This window comes from Trichosurus vulpecula, chromosome 3 (assembly GCF_011100635.1).
Source record: "Trichosurus vulpecula isolate mTriVul1 chromosome 3, mTriVul1.pri, whole genome shotgun sequence".
NCBI lineage: Eukaryota > Metazoa > Chordata > Mammalia > Diprotodontia > Phalangeridae > Trichosurus > Trichosurus vulpecula.
Genome location: NC_050575.1, coordinates 203761046 through 203787052, shown reverse-complemented (window position 1 = coordinate 203787052; position 26007 = coordinate 203761046). Strand labels below are relative to the sequence as shown.

The window sequence follows — 26007 nt, the reverse complement described above, 5'->3', positions numbered from 1 at the left end:
ACATCCAGTGCCCCTTTTACAACTCTGTTGTGCTCTTATTATACACATGCAGCTACCGCCTCAGGCCCAAACTCTAAAGTTATCTCCTCCCACAAGCACTACTTAATTAACAAATGTCTTGCTTGGGACTTGAAAAGGACAAGATGTCCAGCTGAAGTTAGGACAAAGTTCTCTTCTCCCATGGCCAGGCAATGATAGTCTTCCAGACATACTGGTCTTCCCTTTTTAGCCATGTGGCTGGGCACTACCTTTTGTTTTCTTCTTGTGCTTCATGTTCAAGAGACAGCCATTCAACTTCCAATAAGAGGCTTCTTGGAGCTCCTTAAAAAGGGGCAGGTGCTCCATCAAGAATAAACAGAAGGAAATCCAGGACTCACTCTACCATTAAAGCAGAGCTGTGTCCATCACTTTCAATTAAGTCTGACACCCAAAGAATCATATAATGAATATGTTTATCACAAAGGGCTGATTTTAAAGGGAAAATGGCAATTCGCTCACATTTCTGGTACTCAATGGTTTACAAAGCATTTTCCTCACAACAACCCTGTGAGGTGGGTTGTGTCAAGATTATCTCCATTTTGCAGAGGAGGAGACAGATGGATGAAGTGGCCGCCTACATTCCCACAGCTAATTAGTGCAGGAGCTAAGTCCTGCACTCTAAGCCCATGGACTTTCACTTGTCATGCTGCTTCTCGCAACATTTAAAAATTTAACCCACTGGGTCTTCTCACAAACCACAATGCACTTCAGGGGTTTATTATCCTAGCTGTGATTACATTTTATACAGACGCGGTAAACAAATGACCAAGGTGCCCTTTGTTACATCTCAGGCTTATATTCCATGAGAACATCCCTATCTAGAATGAAAGCTAACCTCATCAAAATGTATCACAAGGTTTTGCAAATCTCTGCTTTAGTCTATGCCACATGCTATGTGATATCAACATACTGGGTGGCACACTTACCCTTCTCCAAGTTTCTCTAAGACATCAAACACTTCTTCCGGCTGCTTGGTCAAACTATCTTCATCCAGTTTTTTCAGCTGCCTGAAAGCAGAATACAAAAGTACAGTGAGAAGCTGTTTGGTTTCAACATGAATTGTGCTGTTTGGTTAACAATGTTTAATAGTCACTAGGCTTGCCTGTGGCTAAGAGAAGGTCAATTGTGAAGTAAAACATAGAGTCTCTAGCTTTCTGAAAGTAAAGGTTCTTCCCAAAGACTATTAAAGAAATTGTCCCTATCCACAAGCATTGTGGACATCAGAGACTACATTAATAACAGTACACGTTTATACAACACTTTAAGGTTTACAAAGCATTTCCTCATAATTTTGTGAGTTGTATATGGGATAGAAAGATTACTATTCTCATTTTCTAGGTGAAGAAACTGAGGTTCAGTGGAATAAAGAAACTTGCAAGGGTCATCTGACTAATAAGCATTGAAGCCAGGATTCAAATCTAGGTCTTCTGCTGCTAAGTCTAGCTCTCTTTACCCTATATTAAGCTGCCATATAAGAATAAAGAGAGGAAAGTATACCCTTAAGTACTCACTAACCTTAATGTCCCAGCTCAGGTATCACCTCTTCCATGAAGTCTTTTCTGACACCCTCCCAGGTAGAAATGATCCCTTCTTCCTCCAATCTTTTATAGTACTTTGTTTAGAATAGTCTAGTCTGTATCAGAGTTGTGCTCTTCTCTCATAGATTATAGGCTCATTGTGGGTAAGAACACAATCAAACAGGAGAAGCTCTGGAGTGGGAGTCAGAAGACTTAGTTTCTAGCCTCAGTTCTGGCCCAAGTTCACCATGTCACCTTGGGAAAATCTCCTCCCTTCTCTTTGCCTCAAGCTGTTCATCTGTTAAATGGAAGGATTGTGTAAAGTGACCTCTAAGGCTCCTTTACACTCCACATGGTCTATGTCCATGACTTTTATTCATCTTTGTCTCTGGGTAGGGCCATGTACCTAAGAGGAATTAAATGAACATGTTTAACTGAATTAATATATCATACATTTATCTATCATCAGCAGGGAAAATATCCTGGCAGCTCAGAATTTAAGACCTCTTCAGAACAAATTCTCCAAATGTACAGACAATTGAAAATCTTCTGTTGGTTTTTTTCCTAATCATAACTACTTGAGTATAAATATACTTGAGTATAAATTATAAATGTAAAAAAAAATTTCACGAGCCTAAAAGTCCAAAAAATTCTATTCTTTTTTTTTTTGGTACCTTTAAGCATGAGAAAGGAGCATTTAAAAATAGATTAAAATGGAGAATATCAGGGGAATATTTCTTTTGTGTACATTAGGTCTTCTACACAATGGCTTCCTGAAACTAATGAAACACGACAAAGAAAAGTAAGCTCCGGAAGTGGTGAAATATGGAAGTAGTTACAATGATTTTTTTTTTCTAAAAGGAAAGGTTTAAACTGGTTGAAAGGCTGCTACTAGTTCTGACAAGAAAAGAAGGGAAAAAGAGAAAAACAAACAGGTAAATTCCTAGAGAACAACACTGGAAAAACCAGAAGAGGCAAGTGGGGTGGGGGGGGAGCCTAAAAGTGTCAAATATATCTACTAGGAGTACTGGCTGGAAACATACAAAGATTTTAATCACAGGAATAGTAAATGGTATTTTGTAAATGACTGAAAAGTCATGGAACCCTACTGTAGACTGTAGCAGATAAGGGACCTTAACACATAGAATATTAGAGCTGGAGAAGGACTTAGAACAAGAGTTTACCTTTCTGTGTCATAGACCCCTCTAGCAATCTGGTGAAACCTGTACATTCTTCAGAATAACACTTTTCCAATAGGCTTTCCGAGGAAATAAATTATCAAAAATGAAAACAAGCAGCAGCAATAACAACGACAAACAAACAACTAATTTGCCAACCCTAGGGTAAGAAATCCTGCCTTAGAACATTAGACCTGGAAAGAGGCTTTAGAGAATAGAATTTTAGTAGATGAGCAGTCTTAAAATTCAGAATGTTTGCAATAAAAAGGACCTTATAAAATCCAACTCTTTCATTTTACAGATGAGAAATGAAACCTGGAGAGGGGATATGACTTGCCTCTGGTAACATAGCTCACTAATGGTGGGGCTGGGACTGGAATTCACACCTTCTGACTCGGGTCCCAGATTTGCCTCCACCACTTCACACTGTCTTCCCAAAACAATTCCTAAACTAAAACTTTAACAAACAGAACAGAAATACCACAGTGACCTTTTAAAACCAAAAACCCCTAAAGAATAATTTCTATTGACATCACAAAAACTCCCAAGCTTCAACAATGAAATGAAACTTCTCAGGAACTTGTATGGTATATGTAGTATTTATGAAATGTGGAATTACAATGAGCACATCCCCATACTCCAAACAGTTCTTATCTGCAATGATAAGGACATTTATTTTAAAGCTCTGTGCAAACAATGGATAATACTTCATAGATCGAGTATAATTAAAGTTGTATAAACAGCTTATACAAAGAAAGATGAAACAAATTCTCTTTTGAAAGTCTGACTGACTCTGTGGTTTACAAAAAAGCAAAATTCACTCTTTCAACTGTGGTAGATACCACCACATAACAAAGGAAGTTGACATTACTGTGGAAGAAACAGCTGCAGGTCTCTGATAATATTTTGACAGACAAATTTTATTTGATTGCTTCGATGTTCCTAAAATTCTAAGGCATTTCATATTAGGGACTGTCTGAAAACAGGTTGTGCTGAAATGATAGACAACTGGTTATATGAAATAACAACTATGAAAAATTCAGAGAACCATATGAAGATTTATAAGAACTGATATAGAGTGAAATGTAGAACACCAGAAATGCAATATACACAAAGACTGCAACAATGCAAAAAGGAAGAACAGGAAAGTGAAACTGAATACCAAGATTAGTACCAGAGAAGAGTTGAGAAAATGTACCTCCCTCTTTTCCTCACAGAGAAGGAGGAACATTGCATATACTGTCGGATAGAGGTGGTGTGACAACTGGTTTTGCTAAACTGCTTTTGTTTATCTTTGTTACAACAGGAAGTCTGGGAGGTAGGGATAGATTCTGGATTGATAGTAATGAAGAAACAAAACATATCAACAATAATAAGGTAAACAGTTATTTTTAAAGGATAGGCAACTATCGGTTTCATCTATATTTCCCCCAAAATTTTCAGACTGAAGCTTTTATACGTGGGCATTACTAGATCATCGATAAAGATTTCAATCAAAAAAGGTCCTTAATAATTCAATTTAATGCTGTTTCTCTCCCACAAGTTATCTTTGGCAAATGTTACAGCTTTACATGCCCCATGCATCTTTCCATTGACATTTGGAGTACCTTCAACTTTGATTTTCCTGAGATAGCGGAGCTTGATGACTTGAATACAGCATTGATGGCAGCATTTTAGCATTAAAGACCTGTTTGCTAATAGGGAGGGGGAAATTCCCAAATGATTTGATCTGATCTTTTCTTCCTACTCAATTCTAAGTTCATCTCACTATCCATTTACAGCACCTGTCCAAATTTATATGTAATGATCAATTATCACAGTGAACTTCACATTCCACTAAATGTTACCTGGGCAACATACATTTTTTTCAGCCAGTTTTGCTTACACATCTACACAGGGGGAAAAAAAAACAACCAAAACAATTAATGACTACAGATCTCATTATAGCATTCTGGAACTCAATGTAAAATGCAATCAGAACAATGTTATGTATAAACATTAGTGGTATCTGGACAACCTTGCTACTGACAGGAAATCCTTCTTCTATCTGGGATGTATGTAGGTCAGCTTCTATGACACTTGTAACAATTTACAAGAACATATGTCTTATTTGTTTCTTGTGATTAATACGTGGTGGATCGACGAAATGATCTCCCTAGTAGTGACTATCATAGAATCTTGTATGATTTTAACATTTCTGTAACATTTTAATATTTGTATGGAAATTCCTCATTTGAGTAAAGATGTTAGGAATGCATTTTTTTCTACCAATTTTTTTTAAATGATAAACATGGTGGGATGTTATATTTTCTGTACTTCTTAATCAACTGCATTATTATGAAGATAAAAGTCTACCTGTTCCCTTGTCATGTTTTCATCAAGTATCACTTAAGGTACCCATCAACAATTCTCAAAAGATTTTAGAAATGAGAAAATAAGCAAAAATATGTTGACAATGACTGATGTCTTCTTAATCATCTTTTTTTTTCGGTAAATGATCTATTACTTTTTTCTATCCTTCTGGAAACAGATGGACAGACCACATACTATACTGTGATATTCAGAAAACTCCAGGAAGGCCTTAAGCATATTGAGCAGGTCCTTCATGGAGAAATTACAGACAAGATAAGAATCACACAAGAAGAGAAGGCATCATCAATTTATTCTCTGTATTGGTAAAAGAGACCAGAGATCCAAAATATCAAGAGAGTCCTTAAATGCCTGTGTGTAGTCTAAGTGACAACCTGAAAAGTTATACACATGGCTTTTCATATATATTGTCATACATACTGTCACCACCAGAAACCAAACTACCAGTCCTTTAAACTACCCCTTGCCAAGTTCTCAGTGATCACTAAGTAATTCTCTAACTCGTATCTGAGTGCTCTTTGCCAACATGAACAAAGTGTGGGCACATGCCATTCAAAGAATCCTAAAGGTAGTATCAACAGTATCCTGAGGACAAGTTCTGAATCTTAGTCCACTGTCAGCATCTGTGAAGAAATTACTTTCAAACAAATGACCACTCTAAGCAAAGTAAAGGTGACTTTGCTTTGTCATTTTATAAATCACAACTTTAAGCAAAGTAAGAATGCTCTTATCTCATTATCCATTACACACGTATGAGCATCTAACTCAAGATGGCAAACAGTATTTACTTTGTTACTAACAGGGCATTATTATTTAAGATCTAAAATTTCAGAAGTGGAAGGAACTTTAGAACACAGAGAAGGGTCCTTAGAAATGACAGAATCATAGATTTAGAATTGCAGACATCACTTTCCCTTCTGTCCATCTCTGTCCCCAATGTGGTAGAGACTGAACTTTAAAAGCCTATGCGGAGAATATAAAGAAAATGCTTGTGTGTCACTTCAAGCTCCAGATCTGAAGGATAACTGTCATTATGATGGCATTCCTCTTAATACAGAGTGCCCATGCCTACACAGATCACCTATATGCTTACCTAATAGGGAAACCAGCACAGATAAAACTAAGATTAACTCTTTACACAGGCTCCTCCTGCCATCCCTGATCTCATACTCGGTCTCTCCTTTTCACTCTTAACCACATACACAGCTCTCCACCCCACCGCGCTTATAGACCTGGACACAGCTTTCTCCCGCTCACAAACACCCTGTCTCCTTCACTCACACACATGCACACACACAGCCCCTTCCCATTTACACACCTGCACTCACACCCTTCCTCTGTCACTCACACATATACACACACAGCCTCCCTTCTCTCCTCTTACACACATACACTCTCCCCACCCCTCTCACCCACATATACACAGCCTCCCCATCTCACGTACATGCATGCACACACTGGTCCCCCTCCCCATTCACGTAGAGCCTCCCCTCTCTCTCATACAACAGCCTCCTCTTACACACTTGCACATGTAGTCTTCCCCACTCTCTAACACACACGCACCATCTCCCCCTCTCACACACGGCACACAGAGCCCCCCCCTTCTCTCACACACACACACACATCTTCCTCCTCCTTACACACATGCACATGTAGTCTCCCCCCACGCACACACATCCTCCCTAGCCTCATCCACATACGTGTACCTACACACTCACCCCCTTACGAACATGCACGCAGCCTCATCTCAAGCACATCCTCCCCACTTACACACCTGCACCAGTAGTCTCCCCCTGACACACACGCACACCCTCCCCCCATTCACATATACAAGTGGTCTCCTCCCCCTTACACTTCCACACACACATCCTCCCCCCTCTCATTCACACACATGCACACGTAGATTCCCCCTCTCACTCACACACACATCCTCCCCTCGCTTCTCTCACTCACGCTTATATACACTTACATACACACACACACACACACACACACACACCTTCCCCCTCTCATACACACACATTCCCCCCTCACGCTTACATACACATACACATACACACACACACACACACACACACACACTCCTCTGCACTACCCGTCTCCAGCCCCGGGCTGGGTCCCTTACCGGCGCGGCGGGTTCCTCAGCTGCACCGTCTCCATAGCGCGGCCGCCGGCAGCTCAGATCTGCTACTGCCCCATCCCCAGCCGGTCCCTCCGACACTTCCGCTTTCCGCCCAGGCCGGAAGTGGGGCTGGTGGGGCCGCCGCGGAGGGGAGGGGAGGAGACTAAGAGGCTCCCAGTGGGCGGGGCCTTAGTCACGTGGCTCCAGCCTCCTGGGGGCGGGGCAGGAAGGGTGAGTATGCAAGTGCCAGAGAAGCCCCGCAAGGGGGCAGCCGCGGCACTGTAATAGTGCCTGCCACCTGCGCAGCCCTGGGCGCCTCAGCCTGGGTTTCAGTGTTCATCAGTCTTCTAAGGCACCCTGGCGGGGAATGATAGATAGAGGTGGCACGGCGGTCACGTGGCAGCGACCCACGCGCCCATTTTACAGAGGAGGAAGCTGAGGCCGAGAGAGAGAGAGAGAGAGAGAGAGAGAGAGAGAGAGAGAGAGAGAAAGGTCACATAGCTAGTAAATGACAGAGTTGTGATTCGAACTCAGGCCTTCCTTTATCGTTCCTAAGCCGGTGCAATTTCTACTGTGTGACCGTATACCTTATCGCAGCAGGATATAGTCCTGGCAGGACGTTTGGTGGTCACGTAGTTCAACCCCCTCGTTTCACAGAACACTTACTAGCACAGCTAATAAGTACCTGAGTCCCGAATTGAACCCACGTCTCCTGGTAGTAAAAACAATGTTTTATTCAGAAGGGACAGAGCTCCATAATATTTTTTTACACTATCCCCCTCACAGGGCTGCTGTAGAGAATGTATTTTGTAAAATGTCAAATAAGTTTTTATTCCTATCACTAATAATAACTCATTTCTATAACATTTCAACGTTTATTAATAGCTCTCCGCAAAATACCCTTGGGAGGTGGGTATTGAAAGTATTGTTCAGTCGCATCGGATTCTTTGTGACCCCTGTATGGAGTTTTCTTGGCAAAGATACTGGAGTGGTTGGCCATTTCCTTCTCCTGTGGATCAAGACAGAAAGAGTTTAGTGAATATCTGAGGTCAAATTAGAACCCAGGGCTTCCTGACTCTAGGCCCAGCAGGATATCCACTGACTCACGTAGCTGCCTCTATTGAAAGTATTATCTATTCCCATTTTATAGATGAGTAAACTGATGTTCAGAGATGTGAAGTGAGCTTCCCAAGGCCAGTATCTAGGAAATAGGGGGAAGTTTCACTTCAGGTTCAGACAAGACCGCTCTTGGAATGTTGGATCTAAGAGAACAGTAATGTTTTCTTTAAGGTTATTGTAGCCTTTGGCTTTTATCTGATTTGACTTTTTTTTTCATATTTTAAAAAATGTATTTATTTATTTTTAGTTTGCAACATAGTAGTTCCAAGCTACTACTTCCAAACAAAAGCTAGTTCCGCAAGATTTTGAGTTCCAAATTTTCTCCCCCTCTCTTCCCTTCCCCCTCCCCTAGATGGCATGCAATCTGATATAGGCTCTACATATACATTCACATTAAACAGATTTTCACATTAGTCATGTTGCAAAGAAGAATTATAAGGAATGGAATGAACTACGAGAAAGAAGAAACAAAAGAAAACAAAAAAGAGAGCAAATAGTACACTTCAATCTACGTTCAGACTCTGTATGTGGATGTGGATACCATTCTCTGGATGTGGATACCTTTTTTTCATCAGGAGTCTTTTGGAGTTGTCTTGGAAGATGAAAAGAGCCAAGTCTATCAAAGTTAGTCATAGCACAATGTGACTGTAACTATGTACAATGTTCTCCTGGTTCTGCTCACTTCATTCAGCATCAGTTCATATAAGTCTTTCCAGGTTTTTCTGAAGTCCACCTGCTCATCATTTCTTATAGCACAATAGTATTCCATCATATTCATACACCAAAACTTGTTCAGCCATTCCCCAGTTGATGGGCCTCCCCTCAATTTCCACTTCTTTGCACCACAAAAAGAGCTGCTATAAATATTTTTGTACATGTGGGTTCTTTTCCCATTTGTATAATCTCTTTCGAATGCAGAACCAGTAGTAGAATTGCTGGGTCGAAGGGTATGAACAGTTTTATAGCCCTTTGGGCATAGTTCCAAATGGCTCTCCAAAATGGTTGGATCAGTTCACAACTCCACCAACAATACACTAGTGTTTCAATTTTCCCACATCTTCTCCAACATTTGTCATTTTCCTATTTTGTCCCGTTAACCAACCCGACAGGTGTGATGTGGTACCTCAGAGTTGTTTCAATTTGCATTTCTCTAATCAATAGTGATTTTTGTTTTGTAAGAAACCAGTGTTTATTTTCCATCAGCATTTTTCCAACACTTTTAGAGCATCTGGGGCAAAACTTAAGACCACTCTGTGGTAGTTCCTAACCGCTCAGTGGCCTGAGCAGTAGGAGCTGCAGACCAGTCCTCAGTAACCGGCTGAGCATTCCAATCTTCCATGGGGAACTGCTGAATGGGCACAGATGGCGCCTGTACTCCCTCAGACCAATCTGCCACCTCTGGTTGAATAGCAGTGAATTCTGGAGCCGGTGCGGTCCATTCACCCTGAAACTCTTCCTTTGTCGCTGCCTTCTCAGCTGCGGCCTGCTCTTCCTTTTCAATCTCCTCTGGATCCCTGTAGAAGTAAAGATTAGGCATAACCCCCCACGGGTGTTCACGAGAGATAGTACCACACATATGCAGGACTTCACAGGCCAGCATCCACCACATCAGACCCACTGAGTGAGCCCCCTTGCTGTTACATGGAATGGCAATACCCACATAGCGAAATGGGGAGTCTGTGTTGCACAGTGCAATGGTTGGAAGGTTAACATACGATGCTTCAGTCAAAGGCTGGTGATCTGCCCAAGGATCAGCGACCACCAAGAGGCGAGGCTCCCTGAAAGCTGCCTGGATCTGGTGAGTGAAGGTGCCCAGTGTGGCACCAGTGGCAGCAGCAAATTTCAGAACAGCTCGCCGGTCAGTGTTCCTGGATGAGACGACACTAACGTCGGCTCGGTTTTCAATGGCAGCAATGACACAAGCTGCCAGCAGAAGCTTTTCCCAAGTTCCCTTCAAGTCAATGACGTAGGCGCCATCACTCTTTCTTTTGTAGATATACTGTTCCATCTAGAAGTCCAAACTGGTGCCACCCAAATGGGTTCCTGCAGCAAGCAATTCGAGGACATCCTCCTCCTTCATCTGCAAGACATCCAGGGCTCTGGACATTGTGAAAGTTTCCCTTTAAAGTTACGAGGGAAACCGAGAACAACGCTGTATGGAACCCTCTTCAGGGCAGCGCGGAAAGGGAATCAGTAGTGATTTAGAGCATTTTTTCATATGACCATAGATAGCTTTAATTTGTTCCTCTGGAAACTTCCTGTTCATATCCTTTGATTGATTTAACTTTTCCCTCAACCTGGAGATCATCCTTGGTTCCAAGGTCTACTCTGCCACCAATGAGCGAAATTGATTCACCATATGGTCTTGGCAACTAACTTCCTTGTTCATGGCCTCAGTTTCCTCTGTAAAATGAGGGGGTCGGAATATATGACTTGTAATGTCCCATTTACTTCTGTTATTCTGGTATTCCAAGATTCTTTTGGACTGTTTCACTTTTTCCACTGTAACAGTTCCCCTCGGATCATTTTGGAATTGGGCAGGAACACAATGATTATTACGCAGAAGGTGTTGTGTTTGTCCTTGGTTGTCAAAGAGGAAGGTGAGGCCATGACTTGTTAGTGAATTGGATTTAAGTGAATGAGGGTTGTGCAAAGTCAACAGCCTCACTTTCTCCTCCCTAGCCGTCTGGGTCCAGTAGCAAGATATAGATTAGGATGACTGGCGATGGCCCCGAGAAGGCTAGGTAAGAAATGAGGCAAAAGATTGCCTAGTTTACCTATTTTGAAAAAAGGTCAAATTATGAGAGGAAGACCCTCAGGGTGTCTGGCCAGCACAGAAACAATAAAGATTTAGGCTCACTCAGAGCCATCAAAACCCAAACAATGACGTACCAAGTAAGACTTGGACTAGGACCTGGCCAATCTGTGAGAGCCAGAATGATTTGGGTTTAAAGGCATAGCCAGGTAGCTCTATTTGAATCACATTGGGCTTTATCAAAGCTTGGTTTTTCAGAGCTCTGTTTCAAGAAATCATAAATAAAACTATACACAGAGGGTAATTAATAGCACACAGAGGTGTATTGTAGGTGTAAATAGGCTGCAGCATATGACAAATAATGAACTTTACAAGTGAAAAGGTGTAAAGAATGTCATAAGACAAATATGATTGGGGAAAAAATGGCCCTATCTTGAGGTGAGATTGAGGGATGAAAAATTGGATCCTCTGAGGGCTCCACTGGTAGGTACATATTGTTATGATGTCTGGAGAAATGGAAGAAGGCCTGCCTCCCTTTGTGGAACTTATAAGAGGACCTGAAAAAGAGTCCTGTATAGTTTTGATCCGTATCACTGCAGGGACTCTCTAAAAGAGCAAGCTTATTGATCTATTTGAGTGAGTGCTAAATGAATAATAATAACTGATATTTACAAAATGCTTTATTAAGGTTTCCAAAGTACTGACATATATTATCTCACTTGAATCCAGCACAATGGCCGTAACACTGGGCCTGGAGTCAGAAAGACCTGAGTTCAAATCCAGCCTCAGACCCTTCCTTAATTTTGTGACCCTGGGCAAGTCACTTCACCTCTGTTTGCCTCAGTTTCCCCATCCGTAAAGTGGAGATAGTAGTAGCACCTGCCTCCAGGGCTGTGAGAAACATTTGAGATAATAATTGTAAAGGGCTTAGCACAGTGCCTGGCACACAGGAAGTGCCATATACATGTCAGCTGTTATTATTAATCAGCTACTATTATGTTTTAAAAATAGCCCAAGAAGGGGATCTTACAAGTATTTTTACCCATTTTATAGATAAGGAAACCCTGAGCAGGGTCGAAGCTAGTGAATGCCAGGGATGGAATTGGAGCCCTGGTGTCTCCTAACTCCAGCGCGGGACTCGTCGAATAAATAAATCATAGCGTACCGTTTAGACTCACGGTCTAGAGTTGGAGTGGCCTAATTCAATTCTCTCCTTGTATGGATGAGGAAACCGAGGCCTGCGGAGGTGAAATGAGTTTCCCAAGGTCACACAGAGCCAAGGTTCCAAGGCAGATGCTCACGCTCCAGATCCAGCACTGCCCCTCGGCAACAACAAACTGCATCTCCTCCCCGGAGCTCTCCCTGCACCCTCTGATCTTTGGACTCCCGCAGCATTTGATTGATACGGCCTGAGTGGTGTGTTATCACCCACTGCCTTTTATTCTAAGCATGAGTTTACAAGCCCTATTTATTTACTCCTCTGGCTTGGAAGCTGGGGGAGTTCGGTGACCTCGTCCCGTCTAAAAGACTTTTTTTTTCTTTGTTTTTCAAGCATAGGGTACTGCACGTAAATACAACAAACATTTGCTGAATGATTGCCTTATTTGCATTTTTTTCTAGTGCTTATGTCGGTTCCATCTTACAGAAAAGTAAACTGAGGCCATCTTATGGCCAGCTACAAAGTGTGAGAGGCAAAAAGTTCGGGGCTCTTCTCGAGGCTGTGAATGAATGAATGAATGAGTGAGTGAGTGAGTGAATGAACATACTAAGGATCGGAAGTACAACTGGCGGGATTTTAGCCGTGAACAAGCAGATACTACGAGGACCTAGCCACCCCCCCTCCCCCCCCCCCCCCGCCCCCAGGCCGGATGAAGGATCTAACCGGACCCGGCACTCGGAAGGCAGCCGCCAGAGCACACGCAGACTCTGCGGTTCCGGGGCCGCGGGGCCACCCGGACGCTGTTGCGCGCGGTGACGCGCATTGTAACGGGGCGGCCTCCCCCTCCCCGCCGCAACCCCCTTTGTGCGCGCCCCCGCCCGCCCCGCGTGCGCGCGCGCCAGCGCCCATCGGAGGTTCTGGGCGCCGGCGACGCTTCCGGCCCGGAGGTGGGGGAGGGGGCGGAGCCGGAGCCGGCGCCACAGCAACCGCGGAACGCGGACCCCGGCCTCCAGCCTCTGGTCGGCTCCGGTCCCGGGATGGCGCCCAAGCCCCCCGGCTCCGTCCTCGAGCTCCGCGCCGCCGGCAACGAGAGCTTCCGCAGTGGCCAGTACGCGGAGGCCGCCGAGCTCTACGGCCGGGCCCTGGACGCGCTGCGAGAGACAGGTACGAGCGGCCCGAGGACCCCCGAGACACCCCCTGGGCCCCGGAGATACCCCAGACTCACATAGAAACCCCCGGGGTCCCTGGAGACCCGCCTCCAGCACCCTAGAGACGCTCCCGGATCCTGAGACACGTCCAGGGTCGCAGATAACCCCCCCCCATCGATCCATTAGGACTCCTGAGACATTCTCAGGACCCCAGAGACGCCCCCAGGGGCCCTTGCTGCCCCCCCCCCAGGATCACGTAGACATGGGGGCCCATAGACCCTCGAGGACTCCACTGATACCCCCACCCCACTGCAGAGCCCATAGTCCCCGCCAGAATCCCAAAGGTCTCTCCCAGAACTCCACAGACACCTCCTAGGACCACAGAGACACCCCCTCCATCCCATAGATACCCTTGGCCCTGTGGGGCCCGTAGACTTCACAGACCACCCCCAGGACCCAGTAGACGCCCCATACCACCTGCTGAGCCTATGGACCACCCCCAGGACTCCAGAGACCATTCCCCATCACAGAGAACCTATGGCCCCTCCCCTCCCCCCAGGACCCCATAGAGACGCCTTTCAGAGCTTTAGACCTTTTAGACCCCATAGGCCCCCTCCCTCCAGCTCCAGACCCCTGTGTACTCCATTGACCCCACCCAGGACATCATAAGCCACCCCCTCTATAGGGGGTCCAGGTTGCCATAGGCTGTCAGTAGATCCTCCCTTTGGAGGCTATAGAACACCCCTCCTTTCCCCGCTTCCTAGGACCCCACAGACCTCATCTGTCTCCCAGGACACCTCTGAACCCCACGGACTCCACAGACCACTTCTCCCACTTCCTTCAGCCCCCAGATCCCATGAATCGACCCCCTCCCCCTCAGATCCCCTCACTCCTACTGGCTTCCCAGCCATCTTGTTGCCCCTCAGACCATGGACCTGTCTTGATTCTACCAGCCCCACAAAACCTGTCCCAGTGGTCTGTTATGACTGGGAAAACCTAGATGACTTTCCCACCTCCCTCCCCCCATCCCACTCCCTTGAAGACCTCACAGAGTAGGCATCACCAACCTCAGAACCTGTCCCCCACTTTAGGTACAGGGAACTGCCGACCCAGGACTTTGCTCCCCCTGTAGATGCTGCCTGTCCCCCCGGAGTGGAAGAGGCACTGAATCTGGAGTCAGAGCACCTCTGAAGCTTACTGTCCCTGTGCCTTGGGCACCCATTTGGTCTTACGTTGCTCGCCTAGAAAATAAGGGTTTTGGAAAGATTCACTGAAATAAGCATTTATATAGTGCCTGCTATGTGCCAAGCTTGGTGCTAAGCAACTATCCACATTTTACAGTTGAGGAAACTAAGGCATACTGGTTAAGTGACTTACTCAGGGTCACACAGCTAGTAAGTATCAGAGGCCAGATTTGAACTCCACGCTCAACACTCTATCCACCGCATCACCAGGTGGAAGGTATCTTCCAGCTCAAGATTTAAGGTTGTTGACTTCAGGGGGCTTACATAGCCCCTGATCCCACAAACTCCTATCTCTCCCCACTCCTTCATAAATCTCACTAGATTGTCCCTAGGGGCTTCACCTGCCTGGACCAGCATGCATCCCGCAGCCCTTGATTTCCTTCAGCCCCACAGACCTTACCCTCCATTTGGATTCCAACTCCACAGACTTCATTCTGCCACCCAGCACCCAGCTTCCTAAACTGATATCACAGCCCCACCAATTAACATCCCACAGATGGGACTCCCAAGAGTCCATAGCTTGTATCTCCACAGAATTCATCCTACATCTGTTCCAACCCTCTCAACTTGAATTACACAGACCCCAGCCTGCCTCACACACTCTACCCCATAGGGGTCCAAAGACTTCCCAGAGACTAATTCCACACATTTTTATCCCCCGTTCCTCCACAGATCTCATGGACTCCAGTTCCATCAAAATATATTCTCATAGACCCAAAGCCACATGGACTGTAACCAATGGACTGTAATTCCTGAAAGCTTCAGTAACTCCAGTTGAGCTGGTCCCACAGCCTTCCCCCAGCCCTGACCCCACCATCTTCACCTGACCAGCCCCACAGCCTGTCTACATGGACAATGGCGTAATGCCCCTGTCCCATGGACACCCAGTCTGGCTAAATTCGCCCCCGATTTTCCCAAGAAGCTCTTCCTGAGCTCAGAGATTTGCCCAGTTCCACAAATGACCTCCCTCAGTCTCCACAGACCCTGTTTCTTGGGTCTTTATTAATTTCTGCTGTCAGAGCTAGAAGCAGCTTTCGAGGTCATCTAGTCCATTGCCTTAGCCTTTTCTCATTTTTATTCCTCTAGTTTTATATTGGTCTTTGTAGTAACCGGTCTATGGTTTGACTGTACATAGACAGGTATGTTCAAGGCTGACTCCCAGATGAATAAGGAATCATTTCCTGTCCGTTAAACTATAATCAATTTTATCCCTCCTGCTTCCTGAGCTCCCTTAGACTAGGAATCCTCATTTCTTACCTGAATGGATCTAGCCCATCTACCCTTGTCTGCCCTTTTGGAGACACCCTACCCTTGTTTAATTCTTCTTAAAAATGTATCATTGGTTCCATTTGTTTTTACAGTAGTAACTTTCTTCCACTCCACCTGTTGGAACTGTCCCTTGTAACCCCCCCAAAATGCAAAAACACCCACTTATAGAAGCCACCTGACAATGTTAGTGATACTCCACCCTTGCGGTGCCCGCCCCCTTGCTGTGAGGGAGGGGGTCTTTTTTGTGATCTCTGGGACCTTTCTTGATTTTTTCCCCTTCGTTACTCAGTTCAGCTTCCTTTTAGTGATAATACTAATTTACGTTTTTGTAGTCATCATGTTAATGTTCTCTTGGTTCTGCTTATTTGCTCTCTATCATTTGATAAAAAATCTTCCCCCATTGGCCTCAGTTCCTCTTCTGTAATGTGTAATATCTTCACTGTACAATATTCCATTATGTACATATAAGCACATACCAAAGAAATAGGAGGTCATCAAGGAGAGCAGGCACTGGCAGTTGAGGGGACCAGTTAGGACCTCATGTACATGGTGCTGGTGCTTGAGTTGTCCATCCTGAAGGAAGAGAGGGGTTCTGTGAGAAGGAAGTACATTCCAGGTGTGGGGAATGGTTAGTACCAAGGCCTGGAGATGAGCGATGGAGTGCTGAGTATAAGGAACAGAGAGAGGGTCAGCTTGTCTGGATAGTAGAGTGAGAGAAAGGGAGCAACGGAATGGAGCTGGAAGGATACAAGGGGGCCACACACTCAGACTAGGCCCCAAACTATCTCATTCTATCCAGACACCTTCCCACCTATCCCCACTAATCCTCTCTTGACTATTGGCCCTCGGTCTTGGTCTTGCTAACTACACTGGACTTCTCAACCTGGCCCTTTGGCAACCTGGTCCTCATGAATTCTCTTCAGTCTTCCCAGCTTCTAGCTTCTTTCAACTTGACAACACACGTGACCTCACTGTACCTGCTGTGAACCTACGAATCTCCCATAACTGCCACTGACTTAAGTGACTATGGAATATGAGGGAGAAGCTGGCAAACTATTCCTGCTACACATTCCTGCCAGAGAAAGAGAGAAATCATAGTAAGAAGCATTAGGTGGTGACATCAGGAGGGGAGCAGGCGCACCGATCCCAAGGCACCGCAAGCCGACCTGGGACTGAAAGCATCCTCAGGGGGTTTACATCAACCGATGGCCTCATGCCTTGACAAAGGGAGGCTGATGGTCTCAGATTCCTGCCTGTACTTTCCTTAGTGCTAAATAAATGACCTGTAGCTCTTTGGCATCTCAGAAGAAAATATAAGCAAACTATAAAGGGGAACTCTCTTGCAGAAGATGTTTGGACAGTTTATGAATTACCGGCATGGATGAAAGTATGGTGGAGGGAAGGAAGGCATGAAAGAAGGAGCAGAAATGGCCTGGTATCCTGGGGAACTTACCCTGACAGCTCAGTGGAAGTTAGCCTGACCTAGTGCCCAGATGTGCATAAGCCAGGCTTTGGCAGCTAGGTGACACAATGCATAGAGCACTAGGCCTGGAGTCCAGAAGATCTGAGTTCAGATCTAGCCTCCTACACTTCCCAGCTGGGTGACCCTGGGTGAGTCATTAACTTCTGTCTACCTCAGTTTCCTCAGCTGTAAAAAAGGTGGTAATGATAGCACTCGCCTCCCAGGACCGTGGTGAGGATCAAATGAGATGGCTGCACTGGACAGATGCTTATTCCCTTCCTTCCCTTACTGTGGGCCTCAGTTTCTTTGTGTGTAAAATTAGGAGGTTGAACTTGATGCGCTTCGACAGTGTCTGATCTCTCTGATTTTATGGCATGGTTGTCATTTCCATTCTTCCTCTTTTTTTGTTGTTGCTGCTCAGTCATCTTCAGTAATGTTTGACTCTTTATGGCCCCATTTGAGGTTTTCTTGGCGAGATACTGGAGCGGTTTGCCATTTCCTTCTCCTGCTCATTTTACAGATGAGGAAACTGAGGCAAAAAAGTGACTTACCTAGAGTCACGCAGCTAGTAAGCGTCTGAGGCCAGATATGGACTCAGGAAGATGAGTCTTCCTGACTCCAGGCCCAGCACTCTATCCACTGCACCACCTAGCTGCCTCCTCCCTTTCCTCATACATTATGCCAGTCCTTCGGACTCCAGCCAGAGTAAAGTTTCTAGTGCGTGCTGCCTCACTAATGGTATGCTGTTCAGTGTTGGCTTCTCGGCTGGGTGGTGAGGCTCTCCTGTGAGCATCCTTGAAGTGGTGAGTGCTCTTGAGAAAGAACCAGTGAGCTCCTTCATCTGACAAAGGGTTCTGGAGGCATTCACCCAGAATGCCTTTACCAGAACATCCCCTCCTTAGCCTCCTTCACCTGCTGTGTGCCTCCCTGCTGGCATTTTTGACCAAGTGGGTGACTTGTAGTCAGAGAACCTGCATTTGAGTCCTGGCTCTGCTGTGTAACCTTGAGCCAATCACTTCCCTGGGCTTCAGTTTCCTCGGAGATAATCACCCTGACCCTGCCCGCTTCCAAGATAATGTACATAAGGCACTTTGGAAGCTATTATTTGGAATGTAATCAATCCACAGAAATTTATTAAACAGCTACTGGATTGCAAGGACTGTGCTAGACGCTGGGGATTTAAAGACAAAAGCAAGAGAGTCCTTGCTCTCAAGGAGCTATGATTCCACTTTCTTAAATTTTCAGCAAAGAGCCCAGAGCTAGGAGCCAAAGACCTGTGTCCTCACCCTAGGCTGGACATTGAGTAGCTGTATAACCTGACACGAGTCACTTCATTTCTGAGGATCTCGTTTTCCATCTCTCAAATGGAGATGATCATTTGTACACTGTGTGTAGCCTTTCAGAATGAAATCAAATTAAGGACCTGAAAGTTAAAGGTTAAAGCTCTATACAGCTGGAATGGGGCATCCTTACAGGTACGTGTAGTGCTTTGTGACTTGAGCACTGTTATGAAGTTACCTGCCTTTGTGTGCTTCAGCACTTTGATTCAATGTGTGTACTTCCTGAACATGTTAAATATTGGGTTCACAGTAAATATTATGGGCTCCTGAGATTTGTAGCTCTTAGAAAGAAGGCCATCCCCAGGATGTATTTTTTCAGTAGTAGTTGGGGCCCTTTTCCTGAGTCAGCAGCCAGTGAGAAAATGTGCAGTAAAAAGTTCCTATAACTTTCCTCCAGTGCTTCATGGATGTCATGGAGATGACTTTAGGTTCTTATCGGTGGGGTGTAAACTCTTTTAACAGATATTACCAGCCCGGAAAATTACAGGCCTAGTGATGAGGTACATCTGTCTGTTCAATAAAATTCAACAAGTATTGACTTAATAACTCCTTTTTACAAAGTGCTGTGCCAGGTTCTAGAGATACAAAGTCAAAAAGATAAAATTGGTCTTGCCTTCAAGAAGCTTATATTCTGCTCTTGTATACAATATATACACAGATAAGCAGAAAAAAAAATTTTAAAAAGAAAAGCATTAACAGGTGGTGGCACTTGACTGTGTCCTTAAGGAAGAAGCTAAGGATTCCAGAAGGCCAAGATGAGAAGGGGCCCATTCCAGGGACACAGATTGTGCCAAGGTACGGACCAGAATCCCAAAAGGTCAGAGAGTCATCATCAGGTTGACAAAAAAGTAATGAATCTTTTGACCGTAACATTTAGGACTTCGCTAGATCAAGAAGGGGTCATGGTTTGCATTGGACTAAATTGTGGATTTTTAGCATCATTACTCACAATTGCTATACTGTTTTAAGGTTTACAAAGTGCTTTCCTCAGAATATCCTTGAGAGGTAGATAGTGCAGGTATCGTTTCCATTTTATAGAAGAGGGAACTGAGGCTCAGAGACGTGCTGTGATTCATCCAAAATCACATGGTTAGTGAGTGAGTGGTAGAAGTGGGCCTCTGTTTCTAAGTCCAATGTTTTTTCATTTTCTGAAGGGTATGGAATCTGGGGTTCATCGATGGCAGAAAACACGTGTGTGCATGTGTATGTACAGGCATGAAATAGAGATTGACTGGCCTGTGGAGCCAACCCACATTCATGTTTCTTTTGCCTTCAGCCATGTTCTGAAGAGCCCTGGGTGTGGAAGGACAGTGTGAGTAGCCTCAGGCTTTTGTTGCTCAGTTTAACACCTGCTTTGTGTATCTCATTCCCTCCCTTGACAGGTCCAGCCAACCCTGAAGAAGAGAGTGTCCTCTATTCCAACCGAGCAGCTTGCCACTTGAAGGATGGAAACTGTACACATTGCATTAAAGACTGCTCTTTGTAAGCTAAATGCAGCTTTGAATATCTTTCAGCTCCAGGGCCCCCAGCATGATTCAGACCTGTGGGTGACTGGCAGGAGTCATTTCCTCTCCAGGGCTAACCCTGCTGAGTACATTGTGACTAATCTCAAGGAAGCATTTCTACCTGAGCCTAGAATAGGAGAGGACCAAGAGGTCCTTTCTCCCTCTGGCTTTGGTGGTTAGGGACTCCAGTTTCTGTAACCAGGCTGTGGAAAAGCAGATGATGGGGTGGTCTGAGCTGGATGGGGCTCTCCTAGGAGAGCTGTAGAGGAAGGGGAGCTGTAGGCCTAGAATTGCTAGAGCAATCCCTGTTCTGATAGGGGGAGAAATTGGGGGAGGGGGCGTTACTGTGATGTGTAGTTGGGAGCCCCTGGCCTCAGATGATTGGGAGTGTTCCAAAAGGCCATTTAGTGTGGTGTGGTGAAAAACATGCTAGACCTGGAATCTGTTGGCTTACATTCATGTTCTTGTTCCACCCCTTATTAGCTGTGTCACCTTCAGCTGGTCATTTAGCCCCTCTGTGCCTCAGTTTCTTTACTCTTAAAGTGGACATAAGATCATAGCTGGAGGAAGCCATCCAACCCCCTCCCCCCAACCCACTCCCACTTTACAGATAAGAAACTAACTTGCCTAAGATCACAGATAGTGGTAGTAGGTTTTAACCTGACTCGTCTGATTTCATCGCCAACGCCCTTGCTCGTCTACCAAATTATTTCCTGTCATACTCAATACATCCTCCACCTTATAGGATTATTGTGGGTCAAGTGCTTATACACCCAAAGCATGATAGAAATAAGATGTTAGACCTTCTCCTTCATTTCTTCTCTCTTGACTTACCCCAGCTAGTTAGACCCTGTTTTGTCTTTTATTTTAGTTAGCATCATGTTGTCATGGATAGAGGGCTGGTTCAAGTCTTGCCTCTAACAGGCTGGCTATGTGATCCTGGGCAAGTCATCTGTCATTGCAGAGAAGGTCATCTGCACTATGCCAGTGAATTCACAGGTCCTGACCCAGGCCCTTTAAAATTTAAGAAACACTTGCCCCACAGCAGCTCTGTGAGTTAGGTGCTGTAAACATCATTATCCCCATTTTTACAGATGAGGAAATTGAGGCTTAGAAAGGTGAAATGATTTGTCCAGCCCTAAAAGGTGGGTGCCAAATCTGTCTTGTGATATCACACTAGAATACTCTATTTTTGATACTATACAAGAAAAAGATGTTATGAAGCAGGGGGAGTTTTTTCCGGAATATTCTCCTGATGTTCTGTACTGACCACATATTGTCATTATAGTGGTCTCTGGGTTTGAACTAGCCAAAGAGCGATGGGTAGGATGGTGTTCCATTGACTCAGGAAGCCACACTGCTTTTTCTTCCCACCTCTAGTGCATTGTCTTTGGTTCCTTTTGGCATAAAACCCTTGCTAAGACGGGCAGCAGCCTATGAAGCCTTGGAGAAATACCAGCTGGCTTATGTGGATTACAAGACAGTGCTGCAGATAGACTGTACTCTGCCAGCTGCACATGATGGAGTCAACAGGTAAGCTTGCCATGTTGCGTGTGATCGCCATTGGACACTTTTCCTTTGGTTGTCTTCTGGCACAAAACTGCCAGCTTAAGACTTAGCTAAGCCTCAGGGAAGAGAGAGGTGCATCGTTATTTGTACCTTCTGTTCTTAAAAACCTGCTCAGTCAGAAAGCTAAGCAAGAATGAGGTTCATAGAAATTTGCATGGTGTGTCTATTGTGAGGAAAGCTCTGTTTAGAGCAAAAGTGTGTATAGTCAGATCATCCTTAGGGGGGAATGATGTGTCAAATCTGACATTATTAGGTCCTTTCCAGGTCCATATCCTGAATTTCTAACTTGTGCCGAGTCCAGGAGACAAATTAATCTTCCTAATGCATGAGTTTAAGTAAGACACACCACTGGTCCTCACAGCCAGACTTCTCAGCCCTCTCTTCACAGTCTGGCTCCAGCCTATTTTTACAGACTTTTTTCCCACTACTTTCCTTAGAATTCTCTAGACTTTAGCCAAAAGTTCCACAAGTTTTTGGGGTACAAATTTTCTCTCCCTCCCTCTCCTCCCCTTCCCCCCCCCCGTAAGACAGCATGTAATCCAATGTAGGTTCTATATATACCTTCACATTGGACTTATTTGTGTAATAGTCCAGTTGTAATGAAGAATTATAACCAGTGGAATGGATCATGAGAAAGAAGAAATGAAACCAAAAAAAAGGAAAAAAGAGAGCAAATAGTTTGCCTCAATCTGCATTCAGATGCCATAATTCTTTCTCTGCATGTGCATGGCTTCTCTTTCCTTTTTTTTCACACTGATCCTTATTCCTAGAATTCCTTCCTGGCTGTTCCCTACCCTATCAAAATCTTGCCTGTTCTTTGGGGCTCAACTGAAATTACACCTCTTCCATGAAGATTTCCCTGATGACCCCTACTAAAAGTATTCCCAGCCTACCTCGAAGAGGGTACATAGTAAGGCAATGACTGCCTCTTCCACACCCCCTGCCCCTGCCCCAATCTTTACTCCAGGTTAAACATTTCCATTTCCTTTAACTAATCCTCATGACATAAACTTGAGACACTTCACCATCCTGGTTACTCTCTTCAGAACACTCTCCAGCTCATTAACATCGTTCCTAAAATGTGGTACCCAGAGTTCAGTGCTGTACTGCAGATGTGGACTGACCACATAAAGTGGCTTAGCTCCCTATGGGGATGTCCTGATTCGTCTTTTGAGATACAAGATACCCTAATGTATATGAAACATGAAACAAATCCCCTGAAGGAATGTTAACTTGTTTATTGTTCTTATATGGAAAGCAAACTTGAATGTCTGGAGACCAGCTTAGGAGAGTTACAAGTTTGTTTAGAAATTCAGGCCTTGAACAAACTTAATGACACGTTGGGAGGATTTGCTAACTTTCTTTTCGCTGAGCCATGAGGCTTCTCCAAGTTCTCAGTGAGCGATAACTTTATAGATAGTGGCCATCTGTGTGGAGTGAGGAGGCTCTCGGATACAGGGAAATAGATGGATAAAGTTTCACAGACCATAGCCTTCGCTGAAAGAGTGTGCCCTGCCTTCCCCCGATTCTTTATCCCCCAGTTTGCAAAGTCAGCCCCAGGACGATCCAGAATATGGATTTTTCCCCCTCTACCCACTCAGTTAAAATGCTCAAAGCTTTCTTAGCTTCTGTATGATTCTGTTGATTGCTTCATTTTGAACCTGTAGGCCACTTAGACCCCACATCTTTTTCAGACAAATTGTTTTCTAGTGATGACTCCCCAATCTCTACTTGTAAAATTGATTTTTTTGAATCCAAGTGTAAGACTTTGTATTTATCCCTATTAAATTTCATCTTACTGGATTCGTCCCTGTGTTCTAGGTTGTCAGGCCTTCTCGAATCTTGACTGTTATCTAGTGTTAGCTGTATGTCATCTAAAGAATTGATAAGTGTTTGTCCAAGCCATTGGTAAAACACAGAACCCTCAAGCGCTCTATCAGAAATCACCCTCTAAGCTGATGTTGAACCATTAATGACAACTCTGGGTCTAGTCATTCAACTGGTTCTGAATCCATCTAACTATGCTGCAGTTTAGACCAGAGGTGTCAAACTCAAAAAAAAAAAATCAACCCCTGCAGTGGCATATTGACTTAGAAAACCACCAATTAACTTTATCTGTGGTGTGTTTTTACTTATGCTGTTAAATATTTCCCAGTTACATCTTTAAATTTTTTTTGGAGGGGGGAAGGCAGGGCAACTGGGGTTAATTGACTTGCAAGGTCACACAGCTAGTAAGTGTGTCAAGTGTCTGAGGCCGGATTTGAACTCAGATCTTCCTGACTCCAGGGCCAGTGCTCTACTCACTGTGCCACCTTGCTGCCCCATCCCAGTTAGATTTTAACCTGATTCCTCAGCACTAGGGAATTTTGCAGCACTTCTGGACTAGACCATATCTCATCATGTTTTCCACAAGAATAGCATGAGAAACTATTAAATCCTTTGCTAAAAATCTAGGCAAAATATATATCCCTATCTATCAGTCTAATGACCCCACAGACAAACACTTAGCTAAAACCAAAAAACCAAATAAGCCTGTTGTGACTTGGTTTTTTTTTTTAAGCCATGCTGGGTCTTTGCGATCGATAAGCATCCTTTAGTATTGCATTTTAGAGTTTTTCCAGTTTTATATGAATTTTACATCCCAAACTGTAGTTCTGAACTATTCTATAAACTGAACTATAGTTTATAGAATATGTTTTCTAACACTTTGGAAAATTGGTAAATTCACCCTTTTGTAATTCTGTAGTACCTCTCCTGGACACTGTGACCTTTCAAAGATAAATGATAGTTACTCAGCCATCCCACCTGCCAGTGGTGGGGTTTTTTTGGTTTTTCTTTTTTTTAGTACAGGAAGATGTCATTAATCTGAGCCAGGTGATTTGAATTCATTAAGAGAAGTTTGGTCTTCTCCTTCAATTGCTTCACTTATCTTGGGTTTCAGTTTCCTATTATTCATTTTTGTTTTGTCCCTTTCAGCCCAAAGATCATTCTGCTTGGCAGAAAAAAGAGAAGCAAAATGAGCTTGAACAGCTTTGCCTTTTCTTCTGTTGGCTATTATTGTCCCATCCATCCTCAGCCGTGATCTGGTCCCTTCTTTGATTCTCCTTCCTCTCTTGTCTTCCCCAGACAATGTAGCTAAAAAATCTTTGTGTTTTCCTTAGCTTTACCTTGACGGATTTAGATTATTTTAGTCGTAGGGTTCTTGCATTCTTTAGGGGCCATATTTTGCTTTTATATTCATCCTCCGTTCCCTGTCTTTTCTTCCATCTTTTATACCTGTCTTTAAAACTTACGTAGGTTGATGATTCACATCAGCCCTTTATCATATTGATTCCCCCCTTTTTTAACCTTATCGGAGTTGTTTTTCTTTGTTCCTTTAGAATTTTATTCCCCATCCCTCCTGGGGAACACATATAGAATTTCAGGCAACAGGATCCTTCCTCTCCTTTCCCTGAACACTTTGAAATCTTGTCTCCTAAAATTCAGGGTGCACATCAGACTTTCTGGCTCGCCTCTCCTCTTCACTCTCAGATTCAAAGATGGAATTGTTACTCTGCTATGAAGATTCATATTATTTCCTCTACAGTAATCAGCCTCCCATTGTTGGTGAGAATCAGATCAGAATAGAGTTCTCTGTTGTTGATTTCTTCATTTTTTAAAGGCAGAAATTATCATTAAGACAAATCAAGAAATTACCAGTCTCTCCACTTTTGCCAAAGAGAAAGCTCCAGCAGATGTCTGAATAATTTGAAGTCTCTCATTACTACTATATTATGGCACATTATCAGGAATGTGATCTTTTTCTTGAATTCTTCATCAATTTCTTTTTTTCCAGGTGCTCTAACATATTCTGCTGACTATCATTTCTCTTTCTGCTTCCTTTGATCATCTAAATGTTCTCTACTCTGCTTCCCCTCTCTGGTTCCTAGATGTCTTACAAGTATAGCTTTTTAAAACAAAATGCTACTTTTACGATGCCCTTCCTCCTTACCCCTTTCCCCTTTTAGAGCCATATTCCAGTTGTGAGTCTCACATACCAAATTTCAGTGATACCTATGAGGTCAAATTTGTCTCTTTAATCTCTGACGTATCTTGCGCGTTACTCAGATGCTCCACATTTGTATATAGGCATCTAAGATCAAGAATTTTCACTGCTGGCTCCTTTCTTGGATTTTAGTCTCTGGTGAGCCCTGACAGGTGTTAACTGTGCC

General features: G+C 44.1%; 2 protein-coding genes and 1 pseudogene across 2 annotated transcripts in view; 1 reads left to right on the top strand and 2 right to left on the bottom strand.

Annotated features, from left to right (window-relative positions):
• STK4 (serine/threonine kinase 4) overlaps positions 1-7351 on the bottom strand; it is a 123904-nt gene extending 116553 nt beyond the window's left edge. The window contains exons 1-2 of the mRNA XM_036751874.1: positions 7230-7351; positions 966-1046 (exon numbers count right to left, since the gene is read on the bottom strand). Coding sequence (XP_036607769.1) covers positions 966-1046; positions 7230-7264 — 116 coding nt within the window. The 5' untranslated portion in view covers positions 7265-7351. The remainder of the gene's footprint in view (positions 1-965; positions 1047-7229) is intronic.
• Positions 7352-9585: 2234 nt separating this feature from the next.
• Positions 9586-10452, bottom strand: LOC118844061 (annotated as a pseudogene).
• Positions 10453-13064: 2612 nt separating this feature from the next.
• TOMM34 (translocase of outer mitochondrial membrane 34) overlaps positions 13065-26007 on the top strand; it is a 25729-nt gene continuing 12786 nt past the window's right edge. Inside the window, exons 1-3 of the mRNA XM_036749543.1 lie at positions 13065-13423; positions 20105-20204; positions 21608-21760. Of these exons, the coding sequence (XP_036605438.1) occupies positions 13297-13423; positions 20105-20204; positions 21608-21760 (380 nt within the window). The 5' untranslated portion in view covers positions 13065-13296. The remainder of the gene's footprint in view (positions 13424-20104; positions 20205-21607; positions 21761-26007) is intronic.